General features: G+C 34.8%; 1 protein-coding gene across 1 annotated transcript; it reads left to right on the forward strand.

Moving 5' to 3' along the window:
- Positions 1 to 4,165: 4,165 nt before the first annotated feature.
- Positions 4,166 to 6,626, forward strand: LOC137388378 (collagen alpha-2(I) chain-like). Its single transcript, XM_068074864.1, has 4 exons — positions 4,166 to 4,206; positions 5,165 to 5,807; positions 5,849 to 6,045; positions 6,137 to 6,626. The coding sequence occupies exons 1-4, from the start codon at positions 4,166 to 4,168 to the stop codon at positions 6,624 to 6,626; spliced, it is 1,371 nt and encodes a 456-aa protein (XP_067930965.1).
- The last annotated feature ends 10,549 nt before the right edge of the window (positions 6,627 to 17,175 follow it).

Below are 17,175 nucleotides of genomic sequence, written 5' to 3' on the forward strand. Positions count from 1 at the left end.
CTAAGTTAAAATACACATAGCATTATATTTTGGCACAACATTACTAAGGCTTGCTCTCATGGCTTTTATTAGAAGTTTAAATTACTAGTTTGCCCAAACTAGCTATTGGCAATGTGCCAGGCTAATTGCAAGTGGCCAGCAGCTATATTACCTGTCACTGTCTGTGAGCCGATTTTTAACACCCGTGCAACGCTGGGTGTTCCACTAGTATTTACATATATCATAAAGTTTATGTCATGTCGCAAAGTATCATGTCATTTGTCTGTTCAGCTATAGCGATTAAAATAAAGCAATGAAAAATTGGTATCATAGAAGATTTTATCTCAAACTTCTCATTCTCAAAATCATAAGCTAACCCATTTGGCTTCAGGAGATGCCATGGATTCATTAAGCGGTATGGGTCATTATAGGGTAATTTTGGATAGTGCCTTTGTGTTACATACAACATCACTAATTAAAGCCTGGTTCCCATATCGATTGCGAGACTCCGCGGTAACATACGCAGCAAAACGCTTGCGATGCTAGACTAGGCAGGATCTGTTCACATAAAAGCCACATCCTTAATCATATCGTAAACATAATTGCGTAATCAAATAAAATGTTCTCCAAATCAATATTCTCCAAATCAAAATGTTCTCCAAAAATCAAATAAAATGTTGCCATGCCACTCCTATAATGGTGACCTCTACCCTTACAGTTCATTTCGAGAAGGTTTCACCTGCGGCCGTTTGCGAAATTTGAACAGCGTTAAAACTAATCGATGCCACCAACATCTACCGGCGTTTCTCGGCGGTACCCGGCGCATACGTTCCCATTTTATCGCTAATAGCCTGCGGTCTGTCGTCGGTGCTTTGCGACGTATATGGGAACCAGGCTTTAAGCTTGCTCCCATGGCTCTTTTTGGTATGTTTAGCAACACATATACTTGCTTACTCAAATGAGCCAATGACAACTACATAACCTGCCATAATTTATATACTGTTTTTATACCAGTGCAATGCCAGGCATTCGTCTAGTGTTAAATAAAATAAGTTTTTTGAGCAAGTAACTTTTTATTACCTAGGCAACACCAATCACTCAGGTAGTAAATAAAACAGTGATAGCTTAATTAAGCTGTACTTACCCACCCACCCATGCTGTCTATCCATGATTGCATGCGCAGTTTTCTGATAATATTTACGCATAAATTGACAAAAAGATTCAAATGAGCTTTTCCAGATAATACGGCTGCTTCCTCCGCTGCCATAATCACCTGTTAGATTAAAGAAGAAAAATTGCTTATCAATATGCTAGCGTATCAATAAACAAATCAGAACTTCTTTATTTATAAACCCTAATGTTTGTCTGTAGTCTGTCATCTGCCATTAGTGTGGTCCAGTTATAAGGATGAAGCATTAGAATTGAAAAACCTGCTGTTCACTAGATTTGAACTCACAAACTTGAGCTCGCAAAAACTATTAGTCAGGCCTGTTTACATCCTATAAGCTAATCCGATTTTATTATTCCTAATTAACGCATCTGTCCTTACTACAGTTGCAGGTTACAAGCTTTGCATTTAATTTTTACTATTGCATGATTAGTATTACCTTATGAATTTTTTTTTTAAAGTTTTTTTAAAGCCTATAATCAGTATCTTTTTTTTCAATTTGTCATTTTCAAATGTATCTAATAATTTTCAAATGTCTCTTTAACCACCTTCAATTTTGGGTTGTGCTTCAGGGCAGTCAATCAAAATTGTAAACACTAAAAAACTTTTCTCACAAACATTTTAGTGTACGAACTGCCTCTGCGTTCCTCTTTCATTTGATCAACCAAAGTACCCTCGTGCAAATCACTGCTTCAGTGATGTACGTAATTTTGGCGTCTCAATTTTTATGTTTGTAACAGTATCAAAAGGTACCAGTATCGCTATTTTTAAAATTTTGATGAAGAGCTACAGCTGCAACAAACACTTATGTAATCATTATGATTACTATTTTTATTTCAACATATTAAATATTTCTATTTTTTTATGTTTTGATTCATTGTATCAGCATAAAAGCTCAAAAAGTTTCTTCTGGTAGTTTATTAGCACTATGTACATGTATATTTGAGGGCCATGCAATAATTAAGTAAGTTTATCAAAAGTGATATGTTATTAGTGAAAGCTTAACATTTTTATTTTTAAATTTTTCTACGCAATGACATCCATTTTTTCCTATAGATGCACTAGTTTTGAATGCTTTCAGCATCAAAGTCTCTAATTAATTTTTTAGAAAGTTTCCTGCTGCAAGCATAACCTCGTCATCACGATTGAAATAGGACACTTTTAAAAATTCTTTATCACCCAAATCAAAACTGACATAAGTTATATCAGGTGTGAGTTCAAGACCTTAAGGAAATGTGATAGCAATCACAAAATTTGATAATTTTTCCTACTGTTTTGACTGCTGTATGAATCGCGGGAAAGGTGGCCCTGACTGAACGTAAACCTTGACAGTTGTTTTATATCTTATCTGACTGGCTCTAAAAGTTCACAGTAGGTGATGATGTTGACAGCAGTGCCTTTTTTCAATAAATGAAATAGTGTTAGGCCTTTTCTTGTTTCAAAAACAGTAAGCATGATAGGTAGCCCTGCGAGCAAGTACCAATTTAAATATTTTAAAAAAACTATTCACCAAATTAAAGAGCCAGTTTTTACACACAAAAATCTCATCTCAGACTAATTGCATGACACTATGTATTTATTTACTAATATAGAAAAATAAAGAAATAAAGACTGCACTAATTAACATTTAGTTTTAAAACCAACTCAAGTTTGATAAAGATGTAAGTTTACATTTAAAAAAAATTCATTCAGTTTTATCTATATGAGGAAGCTATTTCATAGCATCTTGTTTTTGCAAAGAACTGCTGTCATGCTGTTGATGATTTGGTTTGTATGTTGGCAGCTGCATAACTCATTATTTGGGCAGCTTTTTAAAAAGTTGACTTACGTGTAAGTATGTATTAAAATGTGAAAGTTATAAACTTAAAAGTAGCTAGTAAGTTCAACAGCAAAGATATCAAATTATTTTGTGCAACATTAAAGAAATTAAGTGACTTCAAGCTAGGTTTAACCAAGTAAAACCAGATAAAATATGGTTGGAATTGTTTTGTATCAGCTAACTTTTGCAGTAGAAGTTTCTTACTTCATATTTTTCAACTAAATTAAGAAGGCATTCAGAAATTTTCAGCATTTCATATGAAATTAGCTTCTGTTTTCAGCTCCTTGTTTTTCCATCGAGTCAAATGTTGAATTTTTCCACCTTATGTTTAAAGTTCAAAATGGAGCGTGATGAGTTCATCAAGGTCATGCATTTTTTAATTTGGTTTTTTAAATGCCTAAAACTAATTTGAATATATGAAAAATCTAATTAATTTAATTTTCTGTTTTTGAATAGTGTTGTTGAGCTAATACTTAGTGTAATATGTTCAAGGTCATACAAACATTTATTTTAACACTTGGCCGCACATAATAAAATGTCAGTTTAAGATTTACAGTCATTTTTAGCAATGTCATTAATTTTTCTTTAAACAACTCATTTGTTAAGATACCAAAACATAAAGATTTAAAAAAAAACTAATACATTGATTGATATCTCGCTTCTTGTTTTGAGATTTAAATACTTACGGTAAAAATGATTGCCCAGCTGAAAACGGGTGGATTTGATTGAAAATCTTCAAGCAGCCTTTCTCTTACAGCCTTCTCAAACTGCTGTGACAGTTGCTCTAAATTAATAGGTATACACCCGCCAGCCAGCGCTTCTTTAGCAACATGTTTGATTGCTGTATAAGCAGCAGGTGACAACAGATAAAACTTTGCTGCAAAACAGTAAAAAAATATCACTGTTTGGGTAAACAACTTTTGCGAGAAGTTAGATATATATACTTTTAAGTTATATATATTATGTATTATATTTATATATAGATATCTCTCAAAGTTTGTGTGTCTGTGTATTTTCAGCTATAGCTATTAAAATCTTAAAATGAAGAATACGTATCATAGAAGGCATAGTCTCGATCCCTCCTTTTTGCCAGTCTAATCCCTCAACAGTTAACTCACATTAGCTTGATAAATTTATTAGGCGATACATGTCGTTATATGGGTGCAAATATGCTACGGCTTTCCATTGCGTTACCCGTAATGTCGTGGAGAGCTGTTAGTTTAGTAGTTAACTCTTATTCGTAAGCTCACTCAAATTAGCCGTTGGCTATAGGCCAGGCTAATGGCAAGTGGCAAGCAACTAAATTGCTTATCATTGCTTATAAGCTGATTTTTAATACCCCTGCAATGTTGGGCATTTCGCTAGTAAATATATACATACATAAACCTAAATAGAAACTTAGAGATTTATATATATATATAGATTAATATGTATGTATTAATATATTTATAATAATATATTTATATACATGTATATACATATATATATAATATATATGCATATTAATATATATAAAACTTATTTATATATATATATATAACTTATATACATAAGTTATATATATAAATTATATATCTTATATATACAACTTTATATATATAAGTTATAGATATAACTTCTATTTGTAACTAACTTTGTATAACTTTATATATATATATATATTTATTTATTTATTTATATATATATACATGTATATATATATACATGTATGTAAATTTGTAAAAAGTTAGGTAGTGTACTTATCCGTTGTCAGCCACTGTCAATTTCTTGCTCAGGCAATCATCAAGCTGTAGCCTGATGATTGCCTACAGGCTAATTATTACGTAAACAAAAAACTGACAGTAGGTTAAAAAAAGAAAAGTACACTATCTAATTCTCTACTAACTTATACTGCTTCCTTTTATATGGAACATTGTGGTTGTAGTTCTAGGTATGACAAATTTCAAAATACATACAATTATATATACAATGTATGTTGAGTAGCTCAAGGTCTAGCATTTCTGAGGGTAATAACACAGTTTTTGCACAAAACATCTATCTTTAATTAACTTTTACAACATTTAACATTCTAAATTATAATTTTTTTATCATGAGAAGAGTATTTTGTGCAGCTCAAGTAAAATTACAAAAAGAAAATAAAACGTTTATTTTTAACAAGCTAGTTCGGCTGGTCCGGTCGGCTCGGCTTGCTTGGCCAGCTCGGTTGGCTTGGATAGCTCGGCTGGCTCGGCTGGCTCGTCTGGCTCGTCTGGTTCGGCTGGCTCAGCTGGCTCAGCAGGTTTGGCTGGCTTGTCTGGCTCGTCTGGTTCGGCTGGCTCAGCTGGCTCGGCTGGTTCGACTGGCTCGACTGGCTCGTCTGGCTCGGCTGTCTCAGCTGGCTCGTCTAGCTTGTCTGGTTCGGCTGGCTCAGCTGGCTCAGCTGGTTCGGCTGGCTCGTCTGGCTTGTCTGGTTCAGCTGGCTCAGCTGTTTTGGCTAGCTCGGCTGGCTCGTCTGGCTCACCTGGTTCGGCTGGCTCAGCTAGCTCAGCTGGTTCAGCTGGCTCATCTGGCTCGTCTGGTTCGGCTAGCTCAGCTGGCTCAGCTGGTTCGGCTGGCTCGGCTGGCTCGTCTGGCTCTGCTGGCTCGGCTGGCTCGGCTGGCTGGGCTGGCTCGGCTGGCTCGGCTGGCTCGGCTGGCTCGGCTGGCTCGGCTGGCTCGGCTGGCTCGGCTGGCTCGGCTGGCTCGGCTGGCTCGGCTGGCTCGGCTGGCTCGGCTGGCTCGGCTGGCTCGGCTGGCTCGGCTGGCTCGGCTGGCTCGGCTGGCTCGGCTGGCTCGGCTGGCTCGGCTGGCTCGGCTAGCTCGGCTGGTTCAGCTGGCTAGTCTGGCTCGTCTGGTTCGGCTAGCTCGGCTGGCTCGGCTGGTTCGGCTGGCTCGGCTGGCTCGTCTGGCTCGGCTGGCTCGGCTGGCTCGGCTGGCTCGGCTGGCTCGGCTGGCTCGGCTGGCTCGGCTGGCTCGGCTGGCTCGGCTGGCTCGGCTGGCTCGGCTGGCTCGGCTGGCTCGGCTGGCTCGGCTGGCTCGGCTGGCTCGGCTGGCTCGGCTGGCTCGGCTGGCTCGGCTGGCTCAGCTGGCTCAGCTGTTTTGGCTAGCTCGGCTGGCTCGGCTGGCTAGTCTGGCTCGTCTGGTTCGGCTAGCTCGGCTGGCTCGGCTGGTTCGGCTGGCTCGGCTGGCTCGTCTGGCTCGGCTGGCTCGGCTGGCTCGGCTGGCTCGGCTGGCTCGGCTGGCTCGGCTGGCTCAGCTGGTTCGGCTGGCTCGTCTGGCTCGTCTGGTTCAGCTGGCTCAGCTGGCTCGGCTGGCTCGTCTAGCTTGTCTGGTTTGGCTGGCTCAGCTGGCTCAGCTGTTTTGGCTAGCTCGGCTGGCTCGGCTGGCTCAACTGGCCCGGCTGGCTCATTTGGTTCGGCTGGCTCAGCTGGCTCAGCTGGCTTGGCTGGCCCGGCTGGCTCGGCTGGCTCGGCTGGCTCGGCTGGCTCGGCTGGCACAGCTGGCTCGGCTGGCTCGGCCCGCTCGACTGGTTCGGCTGGCTCGGCCCGCTCGGCTGGCACAGCTGGCACAGCTGGCTCAGCTGGCTCGGCCTGCTCAACTGGCTCGGCTGGCTCGGCTGGCATGGGTGGCTCGACTGGCTAAGCTTAACCAAAAACTTTACCAGTAAAAATGACTCTATGAAGTCTCAAAGTATGTAGTTTTTACCAAGATTTCTCAGAGATATCAAAACTGGATTCGTCTGGTACATATGGAGGCTCTGATTACAATTCAAGTCTCGTGGTTCTGCGATCAGTTTTAGGTCTAAGCTGTAATTTAATAATAAATAATTAGTTAAATACTAAAAAATACACATCAAGAAAACTAAAGGTTTGAAAACTACCGTTCTAAAGTTTTTGCTTTTGCACTTCAAATAAGCAGTTATTTCTTGCAGTTGCTTTTTTATGTTACTTTACTAACTTTGAGGGTTTTAAATTATTTTAAACAAACATTTTCCGGATATTTTGTTATGTTTACCAGAGATACCTCAAAAACTTCTAGAAGAGCTATCAACAAGAAAAAAACATTTATCATTTAGAATCTTGGGACATCTTGAAACATTTATAATTTTATTATGGCTTTTGACTTAACTGCTTAAGCCTGTGTAACATTGTCAAAACCCACAGTGTGAGCTCTGTCTCTTAAATATCTTACAGTGCTTGTTTGGTTCTTGTCAATAATACAACCGGTAATGAAAAAACTACAAAAGTTAAGATTGATGTTTGGCTTAAGCTCACAAAAATAACTAGGCAAAGGTTTGCGAAGCTTATAGACATATAACACGACATACGGACAGTGATGTAATGAATGATGCCAAATTAGCTCAAATAGAATGTTTAATAATAAAATAACTAAAATATATAATAGAAGTGAAATAAAAATTTCAGTTCAAAGAAAAGACTTCAAAATTAAACTGCTGAACACATGAAATGCCTTTTAATAAATTTCAGTATTTTTTTAAAGTGTAAGAGTTTGTATACATAGATAAACAGCCCAAAAACTCTAAGCAATACGATCAAATTATTTTAATTTAATATTTTTTTGATAGCAAGTTTTTGTGCATTTGGAACTTCCAATGATTATCTAAAAATAAGTGATTAGCTGCAAAAATAATAAGCTTGAACTATGTTACACTATTTATAATCGAGAGAAAAATCGGTTCACTATATTTGGCAGAATTAATGTACAGGCTAGTTTTCATTGTTCGCGAGACCGACTTTATTTCTCTGGGTGCTTTATGGATTAAAATAACTTTTAGCTATTGCTAATTTTGAATATTTAATTTAAGAACCATCTATTTCTAGATAAGTTAACATAGTTTACTTACACCAAGAAGTAACAACCAACAACATAATTCTTGTTAGATATTGCAAAAGAAACTGCCGGTTTCCTTTGCTTTCTACCAAGAGGTCAAACAACAACACTGAGCGGTCAGTGCCAATGATATATATAATTATTAAATAAATATATACATGCAAGTATAAATACATGACAAGCAATCAACAAAAAACAGGCATTCAGAAAGCGGGTGTGCATTACAACTCATATTTCATTAATTAGTTATCCTCCTTTAACATTTATGTTTTTGTCTAGGCTCCGCCCCATTTCTTTGTTCTGTGACCAATTGGTTCTCGGTCTTCTTTTTGATGCCTCAGCTTTCCTTTCAGTTTCTTGGCTTTTTTTATGATGGTTCATGCTCTTACAGGTGGCCAGACTTTTCTCAGTATCTCGAAGGCTTGGTTTTACAGCTATGGTGGCCAGAAGGTGTACCACTACTGTATCTACAGCCCTAATTACAGTGCTTTGTCGTTACAATTATTACAAGACTTCGAGCTTGATCAGTTTTTTTACAAAAAAATTGTTCTATAAGATTTAAATCTTCTACAAATGATCTCAAAACAATTGAGTAGCTGCAAAGGTTAAGTGCTAAGTATTTTGAAGTAAGTACATTAGAACAAATGAACTGGTACACCCTATTTGACAAGGTTACCCTGCTGGCTCATTTCTGAAGTTTACAACACCAACAGCTGTAGATGTTTCTAAAAACAAATAAAAACACATCTTTAGCTGTCTTTAACAACATTTACAGCTTATATCAATGTTGTACATAATCATGTTCAACTTTTTGGATTCTTCATGAGTTTAATTCCCTGTTGGCTGTCGGTGCCACTGATTTTAAGTAACTCATCTAAGATAAGTAATCTAGTTGACTGCCTGCAAGGTTATCCCTGCTAAATTTTTTAAAGGTTGTTAAATTTATACCTTCCTGTAATATAAGCATCGATTACATTCTGAGTGCAAAGAACTCCTCCTCTGTTCGGAACATTGCCTTGAGCCATTCTTACGAGATGCATCCACTTAAATGTAATATAAAGCAGGTAATTTTAGTTAACAGGACTTTGATGCTTTCAAATTTATGGCTTCCTGTAACTCATTTTTGAAATTATTCAATGCTTGATAAATTCCTGGCATTGCACGGGTAATAAAATAATTATCCTATGATTTTGAATAATTTTAACTAGTAACTTACGCTAGCTGTAATTAACCTACAAGCTAAAAAAATAACTTACTATAATAAGAACATTGTTACACTTTGCATCATGGTCTCTCATGCAATAAATCATGATTTTAAAGTGTGCTAGCAGTAACCAATAATATTTTGAATTTGGTTCAAGTGTGCGGTTTCTATCTGGTGTAAGGAGTTGGGTTACAATAATGACCCCTTATCAATAGCTAGGTTTTAAAAATTAGCTTTTTATTTATATATTTTAAGGTATCTTATAAATTTTATAAAAAATATATGGCATACAAATGATATATTACTTTTTTTCAAATGCTATAAACAGCTTTCTATATAGTTGTATGCTTCAATTAAAAAATTCCTGATTAGGGAGAACAAACTAGCTTGTATATCATCTTGATTTAATTCTTTGTTTCTTTGCAAGTCATCCTATTGTTTAGAACTTGGTTATGTGATTAATCCTATCTAGCTAACTCCGTGTACACCACCTAGTTACCAGTCACCATGACATGTAATACTCAGTAATACCATCTATTCAATTCAGCTAACTCCGTGTACACCACCTAGTTACCAGTCACCATGACATGTAATACTCAGTAATACCATCTATTCAATTCAGCTAACTCTGTGTACACCACCTAGTTTTTTGCATCTGTTCTACCCAATTTTAAATGTTTTCCAGAAAATGATTTTTTTTTTCTGATTTGCTATCTCGATGCGTACAAGCAGTTGTTTCAAGTTTTTCTATTCAGCTATCTTTGATTGTATTACCTGATTGTTATTTTCTACTATCTCTACCTAGCAGCTTGTACAAAGCTAAAGTTCTATTTACCTTCAGGTGTTCCGTGTAAACTAACAGACCCATAAAGTCTATGTTTTGCATTTATCTTTGTTGTTAACATTTTTAGAATAAATTGTTTAAAGCTTTGGCTCTGAATTTATTTGAAACAAAAATTGATTTTTAATGATACTGCGGTAGCTTTACATACTGTATGTACTAGCCAAAAAATTGCAGTGGTCGTAGATATGTAGCAAATATAAACTTTACTTTGTGTTTGGTTATAAGATTGTTTTCTCGGTGTGAATCTTTTTTCTATGTCTTTATTTATCAATCTATCTTATTTCATATTGACATAATGTTTTTTCATGTAATATTTGAGCTGACTATCATTTTTGTATTCACCATTTGGGCAAGATGATGAACCAATTTTATAGAATCATACAGTACCCTCAGTTATGTGACTAACTACATATATAGGGCGGTACCTCTACGGAAAAATAAGGTCTCTCACTGTGACAAAAGAGGATATAAAACGTGAAAACTTTAAAATACACGCTGCTACTCATCCCTCTGAGAGTTTACCAAAGAAACCCTTTCTTTCCTAATAAAGGCATGACAATCACCAGATACTTGTTCTCACTGTATCAAAACATGACAAAACACAAAAGCTGTTTGTAGAGCTATATATTTTTATGTATTATTATTTATTAGCGTTGGTTATCATCAACAAAATAATGTTTTTATTACACGCAAAAAAAATTAATCGACAGAAATCAAGAAATATTATATGAATTGAACAAACATATTTTGGTTGTTAAAAGTCTAATAGCATTGCAGAGAAGTAGTCAATAGTGAAATGAAGCTTCTAGTAACAGAAAGTTCATAAATTAAAATGTACGATGTCGGATGTAGCAAGTGGGTGTCACCAAATAGAAAACGATGTTTTGTCGTAAATACAAATATTCTGGAAATAAATTATGCAAGATTTTAAAACTTGTTATACAAATATAGAATCAAGCAACTTTAAATAAAGCAATTTGTTCAAAGATTTTGTGACGTGATGAGTGCAGGTGTGTAATCGGTAGTACATGAACCTTCGTACAAAATTTTGTTAAAGAAATATCTTTTTCTACTGTCGACAGGGTGAGATAGGGAAATATATATAAACACCATTTATTAATGACATTGCATAAATAGAAAGTAAAACTGTCCATTATTTTCTGCTAGTGTTTGTTGCAAACATGAGGGTGAGGGTGGACTATGAGGGTGGATTATGAAGGTGGACTAGCTTTGATTTGTTATTAACCCTTAAAAAGTGATAGAGGAAGCTGGTTGTACAAAGAAGAAAATTATTTTGTTTATTGTTAGTAGTCAATATAAAGAGAATTGATCAGTTGGAAAAAAGTATTCAGTTGATCTCGTCAACGATGGTCGCCGTAATTTATTTACAACGGAATAAACAAAAACACTTTTTTCTGCTGATATTGTGTGAAATTCTTATTCTATTGCAAATGTAATATATTTCTATTGTGTAATTTTTACAGGTTTATATGCATTTTTGCAATTTATAGAAAATTGTTTTATTTTTAGATAGCTTGACACCGTCTAGGGAATTTATATGGTAAAATAATTTGCCATTGTAAAATGACTTTTAGTATAAAATTAGTTTCATGAGTAAACGTACCGCTTCATTGACAGCATTTGCTTTATTTCGTAAATTATTCTGCATAAGTATTGCAATTATATCGAAGTTTCATATAGCAAAATTCATAAAGATAGTTCATATAGTAAAAATATGCAAAGTTACCACTAAACTTCAAACAATTTTGGCATACCTTGAAATCAAGATGTTTTTTTTGAACGAGTTATATTTTGCAATATTACAAAATTAGAAAAAAGTTCTATATATTTGCCTGTTTTATTTTTCTGCCTTTTTTTGCTTCTACTCATTAATAATAAAGTGCAAAGGACTCAGGCTTCTTGTAAACTCGCCATTACTAAATAAGTAAAATATCTCACAAAAACAAGATTAGATAGCAGTTGGCCATAGGTCATAAGGTCTCATATAATAATAAGTACTCCACTAGGGATTTGCTAGATTTTCAAGGCACAGCATCTTGTAGCAGATCTAGCAAAAATGGATGGAATAGTTAGCATCATAGTATTAAGGGATTATGCACTCTGGCATGCCTTATGTAGGTCAATTTAATATTTTATATTCTACTGCCAGGAAGGAAGCTACCTCTTGGTTGTGTAAACACTATATTTTTATAAGCAATATTGCAGTCTGGTGACTCAGTTTTGCAAAAATCCAGATGCTTCGCCGATAGTCAGCATCATTATAGTATTAAGGGATAATGTACTCTGATAAGTCCTATGTTTGTCAAGTAAATATGTTATCCTGGTAGAGTATTGTACTGCCAAAAAGAAAGTTACCTTATGGTCTTGTAAACACTATATTTATTCATGCAATATTGCAGTCTGGTGACTCAGTTTTGCAAAATTCTGGATTATTTGTCAATGACACAAACTCTTGTAGATTTTCAGCAATAGCAAATGGTTATAGCGTAATAATACATAATTATCTCTTTAGCATAGATTTCTTTGTAGCATATTTTACAAGAGTAGGGCAAGCAAAGGCAAATGTCGCTTGTCTGTCTCTTCTGTAGCACTGCTTTTTTAATAAACTGTTTTTACTGCTTCCAAATCATCTCTCTTTTTTAAAAAACTATCTTAAATTATTTTAAAACGAAACCTTGCACACACCTTCTAAGACTATAATCTGGCTTTTTGGTCAAGATAAAATAATGCTGCTACAGCTTTGGCGTAATTTTAAGTTTTTCCAGATGGAACTCATATTCATTAGCTGTCATGGTGAAGCAACTCTCATTATAGTAGCTGTGAAAATGTCTGATTGACAGTTATTTGCTTTTTAGCAAATTCTCAGATTGTCAAATTGTTTCCATTAAACCTAACACTTGCATAAAAAAGAGCAAACATGCAGAAACTTTACCATTTGAAGTTGAATCTGTATGTATTTTTTTCAAACTTTTTTTGTAATTTATATAAAAATCATTTGTACTCAGCCATCGGAATCATAAAATTACTTCTCTTCCCAAAGAACTATCCTAAACTTAAAATTTAACCTTGCATACACCTTCTAAGACTATAGTATTCAGGTGCATTATGGATACTTAAAGCTTGACTTGCAACAAAATTCACATTACAGTTATTTGGTATCAAAAGATTTACCATGTCTTACTCTGTTGTATTGTAGGTGCCAAATATGTGGAAAAGTGATTACAAGCTCTTAAAAGCTCAAAAGCGAAAAGCCGCTAGATTGGAATCTATTTATTTTTCTGACGCAGTCATGATAGTTTGGTTATTATCTTGTCACGTGATGTTCTCACGTGAATTGAAAGGCCAATAAAAAGCTCAATTTAAACTTATCATAGCACTAGTTTATGACAAACACTTCGGGTTTTACTGAAGACCCCGTATCAAATATAGATGGTCGCTACTTTACAGTTTTGTTTTGGCTTGAACTAATTGTCAAGTCGTAATCTGATCATATGATCCAACACTTCGAAAATAATTTTTGCAGCACTTTTCGATTATCACAGATGACCAACAGGCTTGTCATGATTATTAGATAATGATATGTACTCCTTCGAGGTAAGGTTAAAAAGTTAAATGGATTTTTACAGTAAATTATAAGATAGCGCTGCTAAAAATGACGCATAAGAACAATAGAAATGGTTTTATTGAATGCGTGAAGTATATTTGTGAAAACATTTTGATGAATAAGGTTGCATGAAAGTGTAAACAGAAACCATCTACCACAGCTACGTCACATTTGAGTCGCTTTGGAAAGAGAATCCCAACTATGGCGGTCTCGTGTGGCCGCAATTAACTGTTCGTTTTTTAGCTTTTAATAGCTTATACTCACATTCTCACATATTTTGCACCTACAACACAACAGAGTAAGACATGGCGAATCTTTTGATACCAAATAACTGTAATTTGAATTTTGTTGCAAGTCAACCCTTAACTGAAAGTTTCTCAAGAGTATGTAGTCTCTATAGGGTTTGGAAATCTTTAGCAAAGGGTGTGAGCTTTAAACTACCCCATGACGTTTACTCAGTTTTAAATCTAAAAATAGCTAGCCCAAGCAGTCCTAATCTTGTTTATCGCTGTCCACAATTACTATAGATACCTTCTCATTGCCTTAGTTTTTAGAACAAGCATATTTTACTTTTTGTGAGTGGGAAAAAATTAAAATTCAAAACTTGAAGTTATCGTCCTTTTGCTTTCTGTTTAAAACAAAAGCATAATTCAAAAATTCTCAAAACATTTAATGCAGTTTTTTCAGCAACTCCTCACTAGTTTTTTAGTAAATTAGTTGAAGCTTTAAATTTAGGTTACTTTAGGCTGATAAAAGTTTGATGGTGATTCATTTAAAACACTAATGCTTAAAAACTGATGCTTTGCAATTTCTTCAGGTCATAAACAAACCTAACAAACATACTCATGCATTTTGTGTAAGTTACTCCAATAATCTTGGAAGAAAAATTGCTATAGAAACCTATTTGACAATAAAGTTGCAAGCTTAAAGAATAGAGAAAGCATAATATTATTATGCTTTATTAGTTATCTTGAGGTGTTGACTGATGTTCTAAAAAAAGAATCAAGGAGATTGACCCCCTAGAAGCTGAGATATAGACAGCCAAACACAGGTCTACCTAATAAAGAATCAGAGGAAAACCCTTCGAAAATCCCGAAAACTGTGACGTATAAAATCGACTTAATGGTCATGTGCCGGAGTTGCGCACCCTTACCGCCGTTACTTATAATGATTGTTTTGGCTACGAGATGTGAAACGCTTCTCGCGATAGTAAATAATTTACATACTAGCTCTGGTTTCTCAAAAAAATCATCCAAACATTGTGTGGTAAAGGCATTTGCCCACAACCCCTCGCCATGATTTTTTAAAGCAGAAGAGCAGATTTTGACTAGTGTGCTTCAAATTTTAACTCGATCTCCACGGATATGCTCCGAAGATCATCTGTTCAACGAACGGCGCGTGTATAGTCTATATGCGATATCCGCGATTGCAGTTTGTTTAGAAAAAGAAATAGGAATGGGACTTTTTGTTCCTTCATCATTTTTTCTACTGTGTATCTACTGCAGCATTCAGTTGATTTTCATGATTATCGTCACTATTAACAGACTGGAAGTTCACTACAGCCATAATCTTAAAAAGACTAACTTGACCGTGCTGCTCTTGCTATAAGAAAAGAAAACGATAACTTTTGCTTTGATTTTTCTATTGATCTATTATCTTATCTATGATTATTTTTTATGATTTATATAATATTCATAATGCATATTATACAAAATAATAATATAACTGCGTATAGAATAAATGATGTAACTAATATAATTTGTAGAAAATTCCAAATGATAACCGAGATCGATGATTGATTTAATTGATTCTATTTATTAGCTATAGTTAAAAAATCTGAACAACGCTAAAGATGAGTCTGAATAGGGAAGCTAAGTAGGAGAACAACAAAACTGAGCTGAACTAGCAAGATAGCGAAATGTTGCGAAATAATAGATGCGTGTAATTATTTTATGCTAAAACTAATCTACACGTCAGAGGGACTGGTTCGGAATTTTATGAGCGATGATTGTTAGGCCCAATTTGATTGTTCTATACTTCCAGAGATTAAACCAATTAAAACGCCGTGATTGTTATAGGAGAGCGCATTAGTTGGCTTAATTGACCAATGACACACAAGTCGATTTCATACGTCATATATTGATGATTACCAAAACACTTTTGTTTTTTGGTAGACCTGTGTTTGGCTGGCTATATCTCAGCTTCTGGTCAGTCAATCTCCTTGATTCTTTTTTTAGAACATCAGTCAACACCTCAAGATGAATAATAAAGCATAATAATATTATGCTTTCTCTATTCTTTAAGATAAACTCAAACAACATTTTGATTGATTTCATTTATATGAAACATTAAATATGAAATATATTTCCCATTTAATATTTTTTACTTTTTAAAGCATTTTATGCTTTTGGCAGCAAAGCAGTAAATTATGAACAAAGCATCATTTTGCTCTTTTACTAATGTCTTAGCAAAAAGTTATTTCTCAAACAAAGGTTACTTTTAAGTTTTAGCTAGGATCCTAATTTAAAAATAGCACATTTACATTGACAAACATTTTCCTTTTTTTAATTAATTTGTTTAATTTTTAATGCAAGTTAGATGACTGAGAGACAATGAGGAAAACTAGTAAATCTTGTTCAGTTTAAGGGGTACTCATATATGAGAACTTTCAGTCTGTTTCCTATAACACTGTGTACACTCTATTTAAAGATAATGCTAAACATTTAGTAGATTCCATCTGATGATGTACTCATCTGAACTATGGAATCTGACTGCCATGATGAGTCATGATTAAACTTGACAAAACTTGAATGCGATTAAAATGCTCAAAAGAATAATATTTTTAAAATGACATCATTAGTTGCAATTGTTGCAAAAGTTAAAACTAGCTATTGCAATAGTGTTGCAGTGTTATGTGTCTCTATTCTGGTGTTCTTTTTGCAATTATATGCACCATAATCACATTTCTCAAAAGATCTGAGCGTTTTAATTGAGATAAAGTTTTATTGATTTCGATCTTAAAATATTCTGACAGTCAGTTCACTTCAAACGATAAAAAAATTTGCAAGTGAATGGAAAATACTGATACTTTACAAAAAATAACTTACTAAAATTTGTGTATGTTCATCTGCAATTGATACAAGAATATTCTATGTGCTCTACGTGCAGTAGATGCATAACACTATGAACTAAATAGAATGACAACTATAGCACCATTTAAACATAGCTGATTCAATTTCACGGCTACCATCATCTTTAATATACATTGTCAGTGCTTTTGTTAGAAAAATTTAGGAAATATAAGTATATTAGGTATTGCATGAAGATCAGTTGGTTCAAAATAATTTAAAAAGGAAAATTGCTTTTTTGAAGTTGGAATTGGAAAATGTTAGCATCAACATTTAAAGAGATATTTCAAGCGCATGATGTTGGATATTAAAAGTATACATACTTAATAGAGCTTTAAAACTATATAACTGTCAAATTTCAACTAAAGTATCTAGAAATTATATACAAAAATTCTAACATGTTTTAGGTATTATACACTATGAAGCTATTAAAGTTGATTTTTGACATAGTAGAACATATTTATCTTCAGATTTATCTTCAACTATGAAAAAACAAGTATTGACTCCAATTGGTATAAATAAGCATATAAATGAAAGAT

The sequence above is a fragment of the Watersipora subatra genome, chromosome 2, assembly GCF_963576615.1.
Source record: "Watersipora subatra chromosome 2, tzWatSuba1.1, whole genome shotgun sequence".
NCBI lineage: Eukaryota > Metazoa > Bryozoa > Gymnolaemata > Cheilostomatida > Watersiporidae > Watersipora > Watersipora subatra.